The 16576-nt window shown below is 45.1% G+C and overlaps 1 protein-coding gene across 4 annotated transcripts in view; it reads right to left on the bottom strand.

The window, feature by feature from the left end:
• The window catches only part of OSBPL5 (oxysterol binding protein like 5), a 186438-nt gene that overhangs the window by 9151 nt on the left and 160711 nt on the right, over positions 1 to 16576 (bottom strand). For all 4 annotated transcript variants that reach the window (XM_040608711.1, XM_040608710.1, XM_040608712.1 and 1 more), the window contains 8 exons: positions 15824 to 16043; positions 11396 to 11580; positions 9896 to 9977; positions 7627 to 7725; positions 6625 to 6721; positions 5512 to 5610; positions 4141 to 4238; positions 1993 to 2082 (listed from right to left, as the gene is read on the bottom strand). In XM_040608711.1, the coding sequence (XP_040464645.1) occupies positions 1993 to 2082; positions 4141 to 4238; positions 5512 to 5610; positions 6625 to 6721; positions 7627 to 7725; positions 9896 to 9977; positions 11396 to 11580; positions 15824 to 16043 (970 nt within the window). The remainder of the gene's footprint in view (positions 1 to 1992; positions 2083 to 4140; positions 4239 to 5511; positions 5611 to 6624; positions 6722 to 7626; positions 7726 to 9895; positions 9978 to 11395; positions 11581 to 15823; positions 16044 to 16576) is intronic.

Below are 16576 nucleotides of genomic sequence, written 5' to 3'. Positions count from 1 at the left end.
GAATGAATCAAACTACAGCTGCCGAGCAGCACGTGCACCAGTGCCACTTCGCTGCCCGGACATGGTGTGAGTATCACGCAAACCGTATTTAGGTCACGGCTGTCGGCTTTGCCTATCACTGCCCAATTTCTCTGTGGCACAGCTGCTGCATTTCTTCCCCTGCCATGGTCCCTGGTGCATGTCGCCAAGTTCACTTCCCACATCTTCAGCTGTGAAACTCCTTCAGCCCCGAGGGACTCTCATCCCTCCTCAAAGTTTTCCTTAAGACGTCCTCTGCCATGTGCCACCTGTACCACCCTGAGGTGCCAGTGCCGGGGCAGGTCTTGGGTCCCCAGGAGGCAGCACGCAGGCATTATCAAACACAATTGTGTGCAACTCAGCTGCTGCTTTGATCCTGGGGCTGAGAAGCATTGGGATTTGCTCCCCTTCTTCATCCAGGTGGGTTTTCAGGTTCTAAGGCAGAGTTCAGCTGCGAGGGTTTCTGTCAGGAGGCCGATACCCCCAGCAGGGAGGGAGGATGGAACAAACCACTCCCCTACTGCTGCACAGCAGCTACTCTATGCACAACACGCAACTGCAAACAGCGGCTGATGGAGCCACCCTTTCAAGCCATTTTACTTCTTTTATACATCATTCTAGTTTTGTGCACCACAACCAACCAGCATAAAGAACAAGGGAGGAATAAATTATTTTCAGGCTGATAAAACCCAAACACAGAAGGCTGGAAGCTGAGCAGCATGCAAACATGTGGCTCAGCGCCCCAGGGGCACCACTCAATTACATGCTCTCACGGGTGGTGGTCCCAGGACCCACGGCAGACCAGGTACACCACAGCTCAGCACCACTCGCGACCACCAAAGCTCACCCTGCAGGAAAGGGAGCTCAGAACAGAAAAGCTACCCAGGCACAGGGAGCAAATCACCTTGTACAGGCCTAGAAAGGGCAAATCTCCACTTTTCAAAATGGTCATTAGCTTTTTATGTAAAAAGAGAGATCACCTGAGGAGAGGAGTCCAGCAGCAAAGGCTGCACTGTGGTTAGGACCTCTCTATAGAAAGGGCTTTGTCCAGGCACATCTTACCTGACCTACTTTATATACCTCCTTTAGGACAAGACAAATCTTGTCTCAGAAGTGGCAATTTCTGTGGACTGGTAAGGGAGCAGAGGCCAACTATATGAAGATGTAGATGACTAAATGTAGCTAAATACCCAGAGCGCCCAACCCAAAGCCAGGCCTCACTGCTTTTGCCTTGGTTACCAGGAGTTCTCAGCCAAAGCTCTAGACGACATCCTTCACCATGCCACTTTATTCTTGCTGGATTTTGGCTTGAGGATGTCTCCGAGTGACCCATTTGTGGATACTAGGTGTGCAAAGGTGCTAGCTGCTCTGCTGACTGTTCTGAGCTGCCCATACATACAGACCCTCACCGAATCCACATCTCTGTCCGTCACATCACGAACAGAGGAGTAACCACCTTCTATAATTTTTTGTATAAATAAAAGTTTGTTGTGAAAATAATGGATTCAAAAACCTATGAAGTTCTTTCCTGATACTGCTGTATCTGGGGAAGTCTCAAACACCAGACAAAAGGAAGCCTCATGATTTTCATAGTCACACATAGGACACACTGCGTCTCCTGCCATCAGCGCCTGTCCTGAGCCTAGGACCCTAAATACAGAGCCACGGGCTTTGAGGAAGCACTCCTCACTGTTCCCAGCCTTGTCCCAGGCTCTGGGAGTGCAAGTGTTACTCACACTGCGGGGAACTCGGAGGAGTAAATGACCAATGACCTTGAGAGGTGCTGCCGGAAAGCTCTGCTGCCTGCGTGCTGCCTGCACTGCCTGGGGACCGCAGGAAGCATGGAGGAGCCAGGACACGGGCCCGCGGTGGCCAGCTCCAAGGCAGGGAGCTGCCAAGGGCTGCCAGCCCTCCCACGCACCCTGCTGCTGCGCACGCTTAAAACTGTCAGCGACTTCGATTATCGTATGTTACCCAGTGTCCACTGAGACTTGCTAACACTTCTTCTCCCGATTTAATCTTCCCAGAGATTTGATTAATGCTTGTGCTGCCACCGAAGAAGGGCTGTCAGGGGAGAACAGAAATAGAAAACATGATCAGTCTAGCGAGAACTGGAAGGGAGCCAAACGCAGTGATGAAGCAGGAGGGAAGGAAGGTGCAACTTACTTGATTTCCACTATTTCTGGGGAAAACCAGAATGAATTCTAACATGGATTTTGACTGTCTAGCATTGTGCCCTGCTCCTTTTGTTTGCAATACCAGAATCACTGCAGGAGCTGCAGGAAGGGAGGTAAGCCTTCAGGTGCATTCAGCAGCACAAGGCCTCGCCTTCATTGCAAATACATTCACTGTCAGCTGGACGTTGGGATAAGTGTATGTGGGCAAGTCCCTCCCGTTGTCCAGAATCACATCACAGTTTGCACCCTTAAACTTGCAGCCTTGTCCAAAGAAAAGGAGCAGCGCTAATGCACTTGGTGGCAGTTCCTGCTTACAGGACAGCAACAGCAGTGTGGCACTGCTGATGGCCGCATCTGCGTGAAGCATCCAGTGTGAAGAAACTCTCATCAGCATCATACAAAACAGAAAACAAAAAAAGAAAAAGGGTATTTCCAGAGTCAAGAAAAAGATTTTCAGAACAATGGAAAATTCCCCTCACCTCCTGTCTGCCGAACACAGGAAACAGCAGTGACAGAGTGACCAGCTCTTCCAGTCGTACTACACAGCATTTCTTCAGACATTTTAGCAGCTACTTTCCAATAACATTTGTGCAGGCGAGCGTTTTTGTTTTTTAATAATATAAACCCACATTTCCCACAACACCCATGGGAAAAGAAATCACAAGTATCTCAAGAATCAATGTATGCAATACAGCAGAGAATCGGTACATATCCAAATTAATAACAAAATTATGCGGTTTACCTTTAACTTCTCACAATTCTACAAAAATGGCGGCTAAGAAATATTCAAAGCAGGGCACATAATTAAGCCATGGGGACCTTTCTGAGTCATGCTTGGACTAAGCATCTTGTTATCAAGCCAGAAAAGAATGGTCTGCATTTGAGGCTCTGAAGTGTCTGTAGGTTTGAGATGGCACTGATCGAAGTTGGGGAGTTGGCCTCAACACAGTATGTCAGGCCTATGGGAAGAACGGGCTTGGAAGACAAGTATATACAAATGTTAAGGAAGTGCACAGGGCAACAGTTCACTTCGTGAGAGCAAGTAGACAGAAAATTATGATTTCCCCCAGAAAAATGCAGTCTGCAAAAGGCTCCCCTAACTCCAGTACCCTCTCGCATTTACGTTGGCTAAGGCTGCAGCAAGAAAGTCCCGCAGACTCTCAGTTCTCCCTCTTTCATTTTATGGCCAGGCAAGAAATTGTTTGTTGGAACAGAAGAGAAAGGGATGCTCCTTCGGAAGCAAGCTAACTGTCCAACAACAGTTACAGGTCATCACTTTCCCTCCCAAATTTTAACACGTAACTACAGGAATGCTCCAAGACGTCTCCATTTTATCTGCGTACCATAAATTTGCAACACCAGGCTTTCTAGGGGAGGGAACAGCTACATGAAAAAGTCAGTACAAGGCAATGACAGTGTAGCTCATCAGGGTGACAGCTACTCAAAACTGTCTGCCTAGAAATGGGCTCTCACCCTGCCATCCAGGCACAGCTGAGAAACACAAGGTACGTGTAGTTCATTGTAATACCCGCAAAGGTAAGAGTACACATGTGAGGGCTGCTGGAGAGCTACACTGCAGATCCACGTCCTAACCTGCCTCACAGTAGTTTGTACACCCTGCTGTATTTTGCAAAAAAAAAAACCCTAATTGTACCTTTCTAAACAGAAGCCGCACTGGCATTGCCAAACATTCAGAACAGTTTGGCCAGCAGCCAGCTAGCTGGCAGCGAACAAGTCCCGTGTAAAGCTCAGGCTCCCTGGGTTCAAATCGAGTTGCACCAGGCAGAACCGGCGGCAGGAGGATGCCTCCTCCCCAGGCAGGCCACCCCCTGGTGCATGCATACATCGCTGGTACACAAATGATCTGGTATGTATGGTCAGACTTGCCTGGAGTGGAGGGGCAAGCCCGAGACGCATTCAGAACAGGGGCCACAATGTCTCTCACCTTTAGTTTGAATTCCAGTTCTGCCCTGTGGTTAGTTTTCTCACAGTTGATGGTAACTTTCCCTCCAAGCTCCATTGTCATGGTACCATATAAAAGTCCTGAAAAGGGGGTGGGGGTGGGGGAAGAGATTTAAGAGAGGTCCCAGTGGAAGCAATCTGCTTTCTCAACTCAAACTGGTTCTCACTGACACGCTGTGAGGTTTGCTGCTTGGCTTACAGTTTTGAAAACACAGAAACCAAAGTTTCTAGGAAATGGCTCTTTAATATAAGCATGAAGAATCCTCCCTAGTCTATATGCCATATTTATTACACCAACTAGGAAACAGCCTGACTCACAGGTGCTGACAGTACATCTGTGGCAAGCTGAAAGCCGGAAAGGAAAAATAAGGAAAGTTGTGCCCAGCAACCTCATTTATACTAGTGCTTAAACAGACCCAGTCACTTCTCGCAGGGTGCATGAGGCAGAGAGAAGCTGTAAGAGGACTCAGCAGAATCTGAGAGACCAGCAGTCATGCAGGGGACTCCTTTTTACACATGCTTATCTTCTTCTAAAAAGCTCATTTGCAGAAAAAGAAAAACTGACAAAAAAAAAAAAGACCTAAGCACAGGAATAGTTCACGGAGGGTACGATTTACAGAAGTTACAGTTTTCAGGTAGCTAGACCCTCCATAAATATTAGCTTAGAGGTCAACACGTCAAAACAAAAAAATATTCAAAACCCCAAATTGGATCAAACTGCTGCAGGAGTGATTTTATCACTGTGCTTGAAATGCCACCAACACTTTGCTTTCTAAGGAGAAATGCAAAGTTTCAGCCACGAAGCAGCAGCCATCTCCTGGCCTCAGTTCATACTCAGCTCAACGCAAAGCTACAAGGTAACAGGCATCAGCCTCGCTGAGGCAGCTCGTACACTGATGAGTATCACGATTAGAGTAACAAAAAAGTCAGAAGTCAGGAATTTCCATTATTCTCAAAACCCCCAAAAATATATTAAACAATTTCCATGTTAACATTAGAAAAAACTTTTTATCTTCAGAAGCTCAGAAATGTACTCTTAGTCTTTCCACCTTCACTTTATCTGCAGTGTATACACATAGTACTTTTTCGTTTCTGCGTTGTGTTAAAACCAACTTAGATGGGCCTACTAATTCTGTCCTCAGCTCTGCACAGACAAATCAAGAAGACTTCAGTGAGGATTATCAGTTCTCTCCTGACCACTATGACTCATGTGGAGCAACGGCTCCCTGGAATTACCAGTCCCTGCAGCACCAGCTATTCCAGTGGGAAGAAGAGAGCCAGTGCAAAACTAGTCAGTGAGATATCATTATATTATTCTTTCTGTTTGCTTCCTATTTGAACAGCCATAACTTACCTTTACAGTGGGCGTATGGCATGGTAATTATATAATCTTCCCCCCTGTTTAGAAACATCAGCTTTGCTTTCCCATCCAACAGTGCAGAAAGTGAGTTACCTGGAATTTAAAAGAACAAATATTAAAAAAAGCATGTTAAACGCGGTCACTCATCCTACCTTAGAAAAACATTTCCATTTAAATGTAGGTCACTAATGAAAGAAGAGATACAAAATGCTAACGATTCAGGACCCTGCAAATCATTTACTGTTGGAGGCAGGCAGTTCTAATAAACTCTCTGCTGTACAGCTCGTATTCGCTCTGGCATTCAGCCCCTGTTGCAGAAAGGGTAGTATATTAAATAAGTCGTTAGTGGGAGGCAGAAAGCAGTTCCAGTGCTTGAAAGTTTTTCAGGTCCTTCTGTTCTCACAACTTTTCTATTCGTGTATGATCCCAAACAATGAATAAAATTGCCAGGACAGTAATGACAATTCCCAAGTGTTTCAGCAAATACATTTACATGTACAGAAATACATTACTGTTATAATAAAATACAGGATAGCGCTTGAGAGGTGTTATTCTAAACAAAGAAATATTTCAAATAGCAACATGGTTTCAGAGCTTACAGTTGGGTGGCCTCCACTGAGTTGAAAAGATACGAGGACATTTTGAAGCTCTCTGGTTCAACTCTCAGAAATCTGGGAGCCAGATAAATGGCTTATACAAAGACTTTTGCAAAAGTCAGTTGGATGACCAGACAGCTATGAAGTGACTCATCTGTGAGCATATGCAAAAAGACAACCAATCGCCCATACGTTCTCATGAACCTTTGCTTTCTGAAAACCAGGTTTTTAAAGCTCTCCCTTTTTCTGTTTAGTTGGTTGGATTTGCTGGGGTTTTTTATTTGGTTGGTTGGTTGGTTTGGGTTTGTTGTTTGGTTTTTTGTAACATCAGTGAAATGGTGGAAATGGGGAAAACCCAGCAGAGCCAAGACAAGGAATTAGGGTGCCCTGGTGATAGATCTCTTAAGCATTTCTTTGTTCCTAACCCTTGACACATTCAGGAGTGACTGAAAAACCAACCAAAACCAATGCCACGATGTTACCTGGAAGATGCCTAGGCTTAATGCCTTACCATAAAACTTAGACCTAGCTAGAATGCTGCCAGTAATGCAGAACCCGTCCTTCCTGTTGCTGACATGAAAAGCCGACACTGGCGGATGATGGGAGACCTAGAAGAAAAACAGGCAGAGGTCATTTACAGCAGTCTTACAGGCTGAGCCGAGCAGGGGGTACATACACAGCCTCACACAGCGCTACACACGCTCTAGGGAAAGAGGCCACAGGACTGAGCTGAGTCCTCTAAGCCCCATCTGTACCATTAACCTCAGCGTTAAAGACGGGAACGTTATATGCAAGACCATTCTATATGTAAACTTTCTCCCCTACCCCGTATTTTCTTGTCCTTGTGCGTTTGAGATCACTTTAGGCCAACAAGTACAGTGTCAGATTTTCAACACAATAAAAGTCAGTGCAGAACTTTTTGGCAGCATCTGAATAACCTCCACAGAATGGATGTAGTGGCCAAAATAAAATAAAACAAGACAAAAATTCTCTGATTACATAGGGGAAAAAAGTATGTGAAACGGGGAGCCCCTGTACCAAAGTCCACATGGTCCTCAGATCCCTTTATTAACACTGTAAACCTCAAACTAAATTTTTTCAGGCCAGTTTACTTGTGAGTTCTGCCCTTCATTTATCCCCAAAGACACAGAGATCAGCCCTGAATTTATTCCTATTAAAATCATTATAGAAAGTTTAGAAATAAAGTAAGGTAGGATTTGGTCATGTATTTTATGCCCCTTTTGACAGAGGCAACACAAACCACATTCTATTAACAATGAGAAAATATGGGAGACCTGCTTTTATAATCTTGAATGCCCACCAAGCTCACATAACCTCTGTAAATCTAAGAAAAAAACCCATCAGCAGCTAGTCGGCCCCATGTCCCGCTCTGGATGTTTACACAAAACTCCCAAGTTCCTCTCTTAGGTGAGACAAGGAGCATGTTACTATGCTCAGAGGTGCAAGCAGGCTGCTGTTTGCAACACCTCAGCATCCCAATAAAGCAACTTACCTGTTCTGCTATGTAAAATGTGTGGCTGTTTGTCTGAGGATGAAACCAACAGCAGCGAAATGTCTCTCCCAGAATAGGGTTGTATGGCTTTTTTATCCCCTGAAAAACAAAGTAATCAAAACCTGCTACAAACGAAGACTTGTGATCCAACTCTACAGAGATGGCCACAAAACAACACGGCAATTTCCTCCCTGATGTTTTAAACTAAGTCAATCACAAGAATAAAAAATGAAGAACTAGTTACTATACCCTCCTAATCTAATCTTTTAATCTGAGCCATGGATTCATCTGCTATTCTCAACAACTTGATCTTTGATACTGTCTGATCAAAGCTTTACAAGATGATCAGACTTTATTATTTCTGCTACTATATGCAGCAGGTGCGTCCTGATGTAGAACCATGGCACTTTGGTACTAACATGCCTGAAAAGAGAAAGGAGATCTGCCTTCAGCAAAGGGAAAAATCCTGTCTCTGAGAACATGCTGCTTGCTGATGACATGCTGCTTGCTGATGACATGTTACATGCTGATGACATGTTACTTGCTGATGACATGTTACTTGCTGATGACATGTTACTTGCTGATGACATGTTACTTGCTGATGACATGTTACTTGCTGATGACTAGTTTTGCCTTCTAACTGCCTAGCGCAAAGGCTCTGAGGTTGATCAACACTTATTTTGCACTCAGTATCTACTCTGAAACCAAACGCAACTTCAGTTTTAAAAGTAATGGTCAAAGTCTTCCGAACAATAGAAGAGGTAAAGTTTCAAAGGACAGGCAATAAAGAAATACAAAACCATCGCAGGTTTCAATGCCCGTTTGTGGGAAAATTACTTTGGGGAAGGAATTAGAGAAAACTGGGAGCTAACAGAAGCGCAGTACTACAGAAAGCTCTTTAGGGTAAAACGAATATTGCTTTCAGGCTGGTTGGTGTGCATGGAATCTGCTTGACCGTGGCTCCCTAAGCAACAAACCTGCAATCTCAGCACCTGCTGACAGGAGTAACAGAGGGGGGGAGCGGAGTGGAGACCCCATGGCCAGGCTCTGTTGTGCTCCCTGCAGGAAGGGGGACCTGGTGGTCTCATAAACCGCATAGCAGTTATCACATAAAGAATATATGAGTTGATGTCTGCTGCTGAGCTGGTCGTTGAGCAAAATTGCTTCCCTCAGATGAAATAATCTCATTGTTAATACTAACACACACCTCCATCCCAGCGTTACCTGCCTCCAAGGTACTACTACGTCTCGCTGGGTACATGATACCAATCAGTAACAAAAATATGTATGACTAGAGCCACTCAAGCTCCACCTAAATGTAAAGAAAATGGGCTGGTCCTGAACTGAAATCTAAAGCGGGGGTGGGGGTGGGTGGGGGGGGCGAGGAACTGTTGTCTAAACTCCAAAAATGCCACACTGATTTAGTGTCACAAAGGTAGGTCAAGCTGACCCACCCTCTAAAGCTGTAAGCTCCGTCTGACAAGTTGGTAAGGTGTCACGACCCCCATACATCCACAGAAACGTAGTTGAAAGTAGGACAAAGGTAATTGTGGTAGTGGGAGATTGTGACCTCTGACTCAAATAGCCCCCTCAAAAGAGGGCAAACCCCTGCTTGGAGAGCAGCGGAGTTAGTGAAGAACTTCAGCAGTGCTGTCTGAGGCGCATACTGATTAACATTGGAAGCGAGAAACTTTTAACCTGTCCTGCGTATGATAAATGAATATGCAATGTACTATGAAGTATAAAAAGTGCACAAATGAGGGGAGAAGTCAGGGAAGACTCCATGATAACTTCTGGGATCAGCCGATGGGCTAAACCGATCTTCTTTCCTAAAGGGATGCCTACTGGGTAAGGACTTTATTCTGTGACTAACTCATGCTAGCTGTTATTAAATGTATTGCTTCAAGCTTGTTTTGCTGTCGGTGTATTATCACCCGCAATCTTTGAACCTTACTCTGTCACAAACCTGTACTTTGTATAATAAAAATCTTCAGCTGAAGTTCATTTTGAGTAAGTCTCCAGAGACCTGAGCAGCTGTTATAAGGGATGTGACTCAGCGACGCTGTTAGCGGGGGTCCCCGGATAGGTTGGTTGAATCACCCCCCCCGACACAGTGGGCTGTCAAAACGCAGGTAGCAGACGGGCTGGTCGCACACGAGGGTCTCGTCTTTATTGGGAAACTGACAGGCTGATCCACTGTAAAGGGTTCGAGGAAACACCCCTTGTTAATGTGACACCGCAACGACCCCAACTTCACGCGTTCTTTTACCTTTGGCTTCTTATAGAAGCCGGACAGATACCACCGCAAAACTTGCTTCATTCGACTGTATGGATCATCTTCAAGGACGGCCCTGTGGGACAGAACATAAAATGCTCTTCATACTGTCCACACTTCACATTCATTTCATACCAGTATAATAACACTAATTTAAATAGTATTTCCCCACTACTAAAGGGAAGTAAATTCTGTGCTTCTACCAGTGAAAAAGGTGTCTGCCAGCAGAAATAATTTTTTTTGGTAATGTACATCATACAACACACACATAAACTCTTGGAAGTGGCACCCCATACCGTGCACTCCTGCAAAAAGCCTAATAAAATTTCTGGAGTGTATCAAGTTTGATTGGATATTCAAGTATATTAACGTGGGACTGCCACTTACGCTAGCATTTAGTTACAGCTAACAGTACAGCGTGAGTCATAAAAACAGTAATACTAATGCCATCACAATAAAAGACAATTCTATTTCTCTTTTTCTTTGTTTCTCTCTTAAAGATCTTTAAGCTGATGTGCTACACGGCCTCTTTCAGTACTTTGAGATTTCATACAGTTATTTAGGTTGGAAGGGACTTCTCAAGGTCATCTCGTCCAACCCCTCCCCATCCACAGATGAAGCGGGAAGTAGATACATACTTCCTGGTTCCTGGTATTTCCAACCATTTAGTTGTATTTGGAAAACAACCCGGATAAGTTCTTGCAAAATCCATTTAGAAGGATCATCCATACCACAGAGAGGTTTAACAAACCCCCCCCAAACCTCTTGAAGTGTTCTTAGACCTCAGCACTGAGGAGAAACATTTCCTTAACTTCAGATGTTACAAATATGACAAACAAGGCTTGAAAATGCCATGACTCTGAAATTACCCAGAGGCAGTGGAATAAACGTGAGTAACTAGTGCTGCTATTGGAATACTGCACACACTGGTTTTGAAATACAGTGGGCATATCTCATTGAGAAGGCTGGTCTTATTCGCAAGGATAACATTTTCTGTCTCCTGTTCTGCTGGTCCCAGCAGGTCTCGCTCATCAAATGCATGTTAAAAAGATGTTTCTTACTTGTTTATCAACCAGCGTAACTGTATCTCCTTCGGGGGCAGAAGTGCCTGACAATTCTGTCTGCTCTCTGTCCTACTCCCCTCGTGCACAGCTACGCCAGAAGGTGGCACAGCTCTGTTGCGAGATGCTCAAAGGCATGAGCTGAACCCCCACCAGTCCCAGCCAATGCTGGCAAACATGTGCATGTGCCAAGGTAGTTTTGTCTGGAGTTTAACTGTTTTCCTCGCTCCTCGCTGGCAGCAGTCCATCTTTAAAAGGTCACTGCAGCTGGCGCCTGGCTTAATTTACATTGAATCCAGCAGCCTGGGTATTATTTGGGAGCCTTTCAAGGACACAAACACATCCCAGCCAGCACCAAGCTAACATTTTCAAGTCACACAATTTCAGAAATGTAAGGGAAGTGCCCATGCTGGGCACACTGCACGCTGCTTACTGGGAAAGCAGGTCGGCGTGGTAGTAGTAATCAGAGAGTTTGTTAAGGAATGAGCGTGGCTCCAGGATGAAGGTGGGCAGCACCACCCGTGACAGGTCCATGCCGGGCCGCAGCTGCTTCAGCAGGATCCACATCAGGCTTTTGTTCTCCTCAGAGACAGTCTCCGTTTGAGACGATTCACCTGTCTACAATGGGAAAAGGGAAGCTCAGAGCAGAAACAGGAAAACCATTTCTCGCAGGTGCGTTTACCTGCAGGGTCCAAGCTCACCCCGGCACACCTGGCCCTGGCACAAGGGTGAACGCTCAGCTACACCACTGCGGAGACATCAGCTGTCTCAGAAGTGAATCCCCAGAGCACTAAAGCGAGTGGTACAGAAAGCCCCGGGCCTCTGTGAGAGCTGGCACGAGGCAGGGAGCGTGCCCTCTGCTGTGCCCTTCCCTCGGCCATTGCCTCCACACACCTCAGGACTGCGGTGGGCCCACCGGGACCAACATGAACCAAGAGGACCCTGCACCGCAGTCTCTCAGGAGGTGTGGACGTGCTCATGGCTGTTACAGCATCACTGCAGCCTGGTGGGATGTATACAAAAAGCTCCTCAGTCCCATTCTCAGCAAATGAGAGGCTGTAAGATTTACAGCCTTTACTACATTATTACATTATGATATGTGTAGAAAAATTTAGGAGATAAACGAGTAAACAAAGAATGGAAGCAGTCCTCCAAGTCCAAAATAAGACAAACTGGTAGTGCAAGTACGGTAAAGGCCCCACTGCCAGCCGACACGCACCGATACCCACAGCACCCCCCAACCCTGCTCAGTGCCCTTTGCAGCAGAAGTGCAGGTAACGGTAAAAAAGCCAGGGATTATGTTGTGCTTTCAGTTTCACCACCTGAGCATTCCCAGCGTAACCTTTTTGGCTCCCAGTCAGCCCTTCCACTAGTCATGCAGAAACACACGAAGTCTAGCTTGCAGGCTGAGGGGAATTTCAGACTGAGGAACGACAAAGCTCTTTTCATTTCATTGCTTTTCCGTTATCATGCCATTCTTCTTGTGACAGTCTGATGCAATACACAGCTTGAATCTCCAAGAAGAAATGGAAACCATTAAAGAACATAATACCACAGCGTCAGCTAGGGCTTGCAATACATACGGGTCTGTCAGAACTTCCATTATTAATCTAGATTCTCAAGTGCACATGTATTGGCAATATAAATTAATGCCATGTTGAAACTGGTGTACAAAGTCTTACTCAGAATGAATCCTTGCAGAAGGGATGAATGAAAAGGGAGGGAGAAGAAGGTGCAGGAGGACAAGAACAACTTCAAGTTGTTTCTGGTTTGCTTTCCCCTAAAATACACCACCCTCAATAATGCTTTTCATAACCTGCTAAAACTAAAAGCTTGGAAAAAATGTTTGGTTTTTTGTTATTAACCTATCTACTGAGGAGGTGTCTTTTTTATATTCTAGACCAACTTTTGCAATCTCAAAGTCATTCTGACACCTATCTCTACCTTCACTGCAAACAAGGCAAAGCTGGAACATCAGATGCACATGCACAGACCTTTCAAATGCATACCGGTGCAGAGCTTTCAAACGAGCTTTCCAAGCCAAACTGAAAACTGAACAGTGACAGTTTGCATCTGTGACCTTTGTCATGCCAAGTCTGAACCCTACACGCAGACTGAGAGGCAGTAGTTTCAGTTTAAGATGACAGCTGATGTTATTACTTGGCATGTGTTTACCTCGATACACCTCTACCTGTTGCTGATAGCAAACCATATCATTGCATACAACGCAGGAGGGGGCCTGGGAAGCAGGACCACAAGTAACAATCAGTTAGTTGAAAGGAATGAGCTCGAGCTTGTGGGTCACAAGCCGTGGTGATAAGGGACATGAAAAATTACTGAAGGGTATAGAAACAGGGACTAATCATCAAGTTGAGACTATACAAGGAATAAGGCGGTCGGTTTGTCAGATTGCTCAAGGACGTGGTTTAAGAACTGCAGACATTGTTGTCTTTATTGCTGAATTGCTAAATAGCTAGCGTGAGATCTTCGCGCGAGTTTCCAGTTACAGAATAAGCAAGTTTTTTGAACCGATCAGAATAAGATGTAACAATTGCTTGTGTGTATATAATCATGTTGTTAGGCTAATTAAAGTTACATTTTGCTTGCATCAAGCTGCGTCCCGTCTCTCAATGGCGGCAATACAACCTACTTTTCCTTACGTTACAGTCACCGATGGGATAAGACCCAACAACCAGTCCTACCTGTGTGTCCCAGGTGATGACAGCCCCATCTCTTGGTCAATGACAGAAATCTAATAAACACCTAACGGTGTCAAGGCTAAATTGCAATTCTTTAGAAAGCCCACTGGATGTTACCTCTGCCTGATCAGCCACACTACTATTAGCCTTATTTTACCCTACACGAAGTGTCACTCTACAGCAGAAATTTAGTCCTTTCCATTTGGTTTGTACTGCATTGTTTTTTATTTTACGTAAAACTGCAGGAATCTCTCACTCTCACTCACCCACATACAGACATCAGTGCTGCCTGTTCATTCAGACACCGAAGTATCAGCCTGCCGTACCAACACTTCTGAGACAAATTTGTCATGTGGCAAAAGGTAATTTCAGAATAAGCAGCTGATAGAAATTCATTTTGCTGTTGCTTAGCTACGTTCAGAATCCCCTGTTGGGACCCAGTTACCATTTGCTGTGTGTCTGGGGTGGGATGTGAGGGAAGAGATACTCAAAAAAAGGAGCTGGTACTTTTTTATCTCTGTAGGCAACAGTTCTCTTTGCACAGACCATTTCTACAGCAGGGGCTTGCACCTCACACCTGACATCTGAAGTGGCAGCAGACAGATGCTACCTGGACTGGTGGCTCCAGACCACAAACCGCTGCGCTTGGGGGTGGCTGAGTTGTGGAAAGGAGGAGGCAAAACTGAACTCCTGTACCTCTGCAAGGTGATAGGGCAGAGACATTCTTTTGTGGCCCCTCGTGTAGGCTGTCCTGCTATAAGCAGTCTGTGGAGAAATAAGCAGGAGAAATACAATCTGCGTGTGGGACACCTAACCACTCTCAGTGTTTTAAGTTATCACTCAGTGAAACACGGAGTGTAATTAGTACAATTATAAAAGTTATTATAATATATAATTATAAAAATTACGTTTAACTATATTTGTTTTCTCAATATTAGTAGTACGCTTTCAGGAAAACATGGAAAGAGGAGCATAAGAGGCTGGTGAAGGGGCTGGAGCACAAGTCCTATGAGAAGTGGCTGAGGGCACTGGGGGTGTTCAGCCTGGAGAGGAGGGGGCTCAGGGGGGACCTTATTGCTCTCTACAGCTGCCTGAAAGGGGGGTGTAGGCAAGTGGAGTCTGTCTCTTCTCCCAAGCAACAAGTGATAGGATGAGAGGAAGCAGCCTCAAGTTGTGTCAGGGGAGGTTTAGACTGGGTATCAGGAAAAACTTCTTCACTGAAAGGGTGGTCAAGCACTGAACAGGCTGCCCAGAGCCCTGGTGGCATCACTGTCCCTGGAGGTATTTAAAAGCCGTGTGGTGTAAACCTGGTGCTTAGGGACACGGTTTAGTGGTGGACTTGGCAGTGCTGGGTTTACGGCTGGACTCACTCTTAAAACTCTTTTCCAGCCTAAATGGTTCTGTGATTCTCAGGAACAGCTTTCTAGCAAAGTGGTTTTCTTTGAAGCACCAACAAGACTTCAGCTTCCTTGTTCGAAGCAACAGGCAAGAGAGTGCTCAGAGCCCTCCCAGCGTGGGAGCAGAGCTCCTCCGCTGCCTGCCCAGCCTGAGTCTCACTCAACACACTTGGTTCCCCCAGCTCTCTAGCACTGCCTTCCTCAGTGGTGTCACAGTGACATCCAGCTAACAAAGGCTCTTATATATATGGAACAGAAACGCATCCTCCTGCTGTTAAATGACATGAGAAATGGCTTTCCTACAGGAAACTGTCATTTCGGAATCAAGTGGCTCAAATGCTCCATTAGGTCACAGAAAAAGGATGTTCCATGCATAATGAGAAAAGGAAAGTATCATATTTTGCATCACAGAAGGACTGAGCACCCTAATTGGTCAGGACACAAGCCCAGAATAGTAATTCCCCCGCACTGGCTCCACAAAGCACTGTGCCAATGCTCTGTAGCTCTTTAATGCAATAACTGGTTAAAGCAGTTGCTGATGCAGGAAAACAGTAGCGGAGCTGCTGTTCATAATGCATAATTATTAGAGCACATGATAATTCAACGTAATTTAGCAGAAAGCTGTGCATTGCTTTATCTGTAAAACACCGAAACTCACAAAGCTAGTTCTTAACTGCCGTGCGTCTACAAGGCTGCATGACAAATACTATGAACAGAGACATTTTAACAGAAACAGGCAGCGATTAAATTTTTTTTTTCTGTTACCTCCCCAAATTCCTCATAGATCTGTTCAATGTAAGTTGTCCCTTTCCTTCCTGGAGAGACCTCTCCATGGACTTCTGACTGATCGCTCTCGCTTTCATTTGTCTTCCGACTGTTCTCATGGGTTTCATTCTCCGACTCTTCTACATTGTCTCTCTCTGACTTGTCTGAAAAAGCATCATTTTCCAGGTGGTGGTGGTTCTCCAGGGCTGATTCATTCAAACTGCAACACACAGTTCATTACTTGCTTCAATTTGATTTATGAAACCAGATTACTTAGGGCCTTTTAGATAAGGTAAAAACAACCTCCAGGATTCAAAATAGGGCATACGTCCCAGGAGAGTATAAGACATCGACTTCCTGAATAGCAGGGTTTTTACCACGGAAACACTGAGATATTTTTCATCAAAATTCTCCCCTCCAAACTGCACTTTGCAAAATGTGCCACACAGCTCTACTTACCCACCCTTACGCAAAATTGCCACTGGCTCTGGACAGGAGCCCACACCCCGGAGGGATACAGAACATACACAGAACTGTACACTGCTGGTTAAAGAGCTGAAGTGTCAATCAGGAGAGAATTTTCCCCTTACAGAAGCAAATCAGTGCACTGTAGCATATGGGAAAAATATGACATTATGGAATACCTTTTATTTTCAGTGCTACTGCTACTTTATTTCAACAGATGGTGGTCCTAAGTTGGCCCTACACTAGTAAAGGCAAATTTAAAAATCAATAGAAGCAAGTATTTTCACA

Source organism: Falco naumanni, chromosome 10, assembly GCF_017639655.2.
Source record: "Falco naumanni isolate bFalNau1 chromosome 10, bFalNau1.pat, whole genome shotgun sequence".
NCBI lineage: Eukaryota > Metazoa > Chordata > Aves > Falconiformes > Falconidae > Falco > Falco naumanni.
This window is presented reverse-complemented; position numbering and strand designations above follow the sequence as displayed.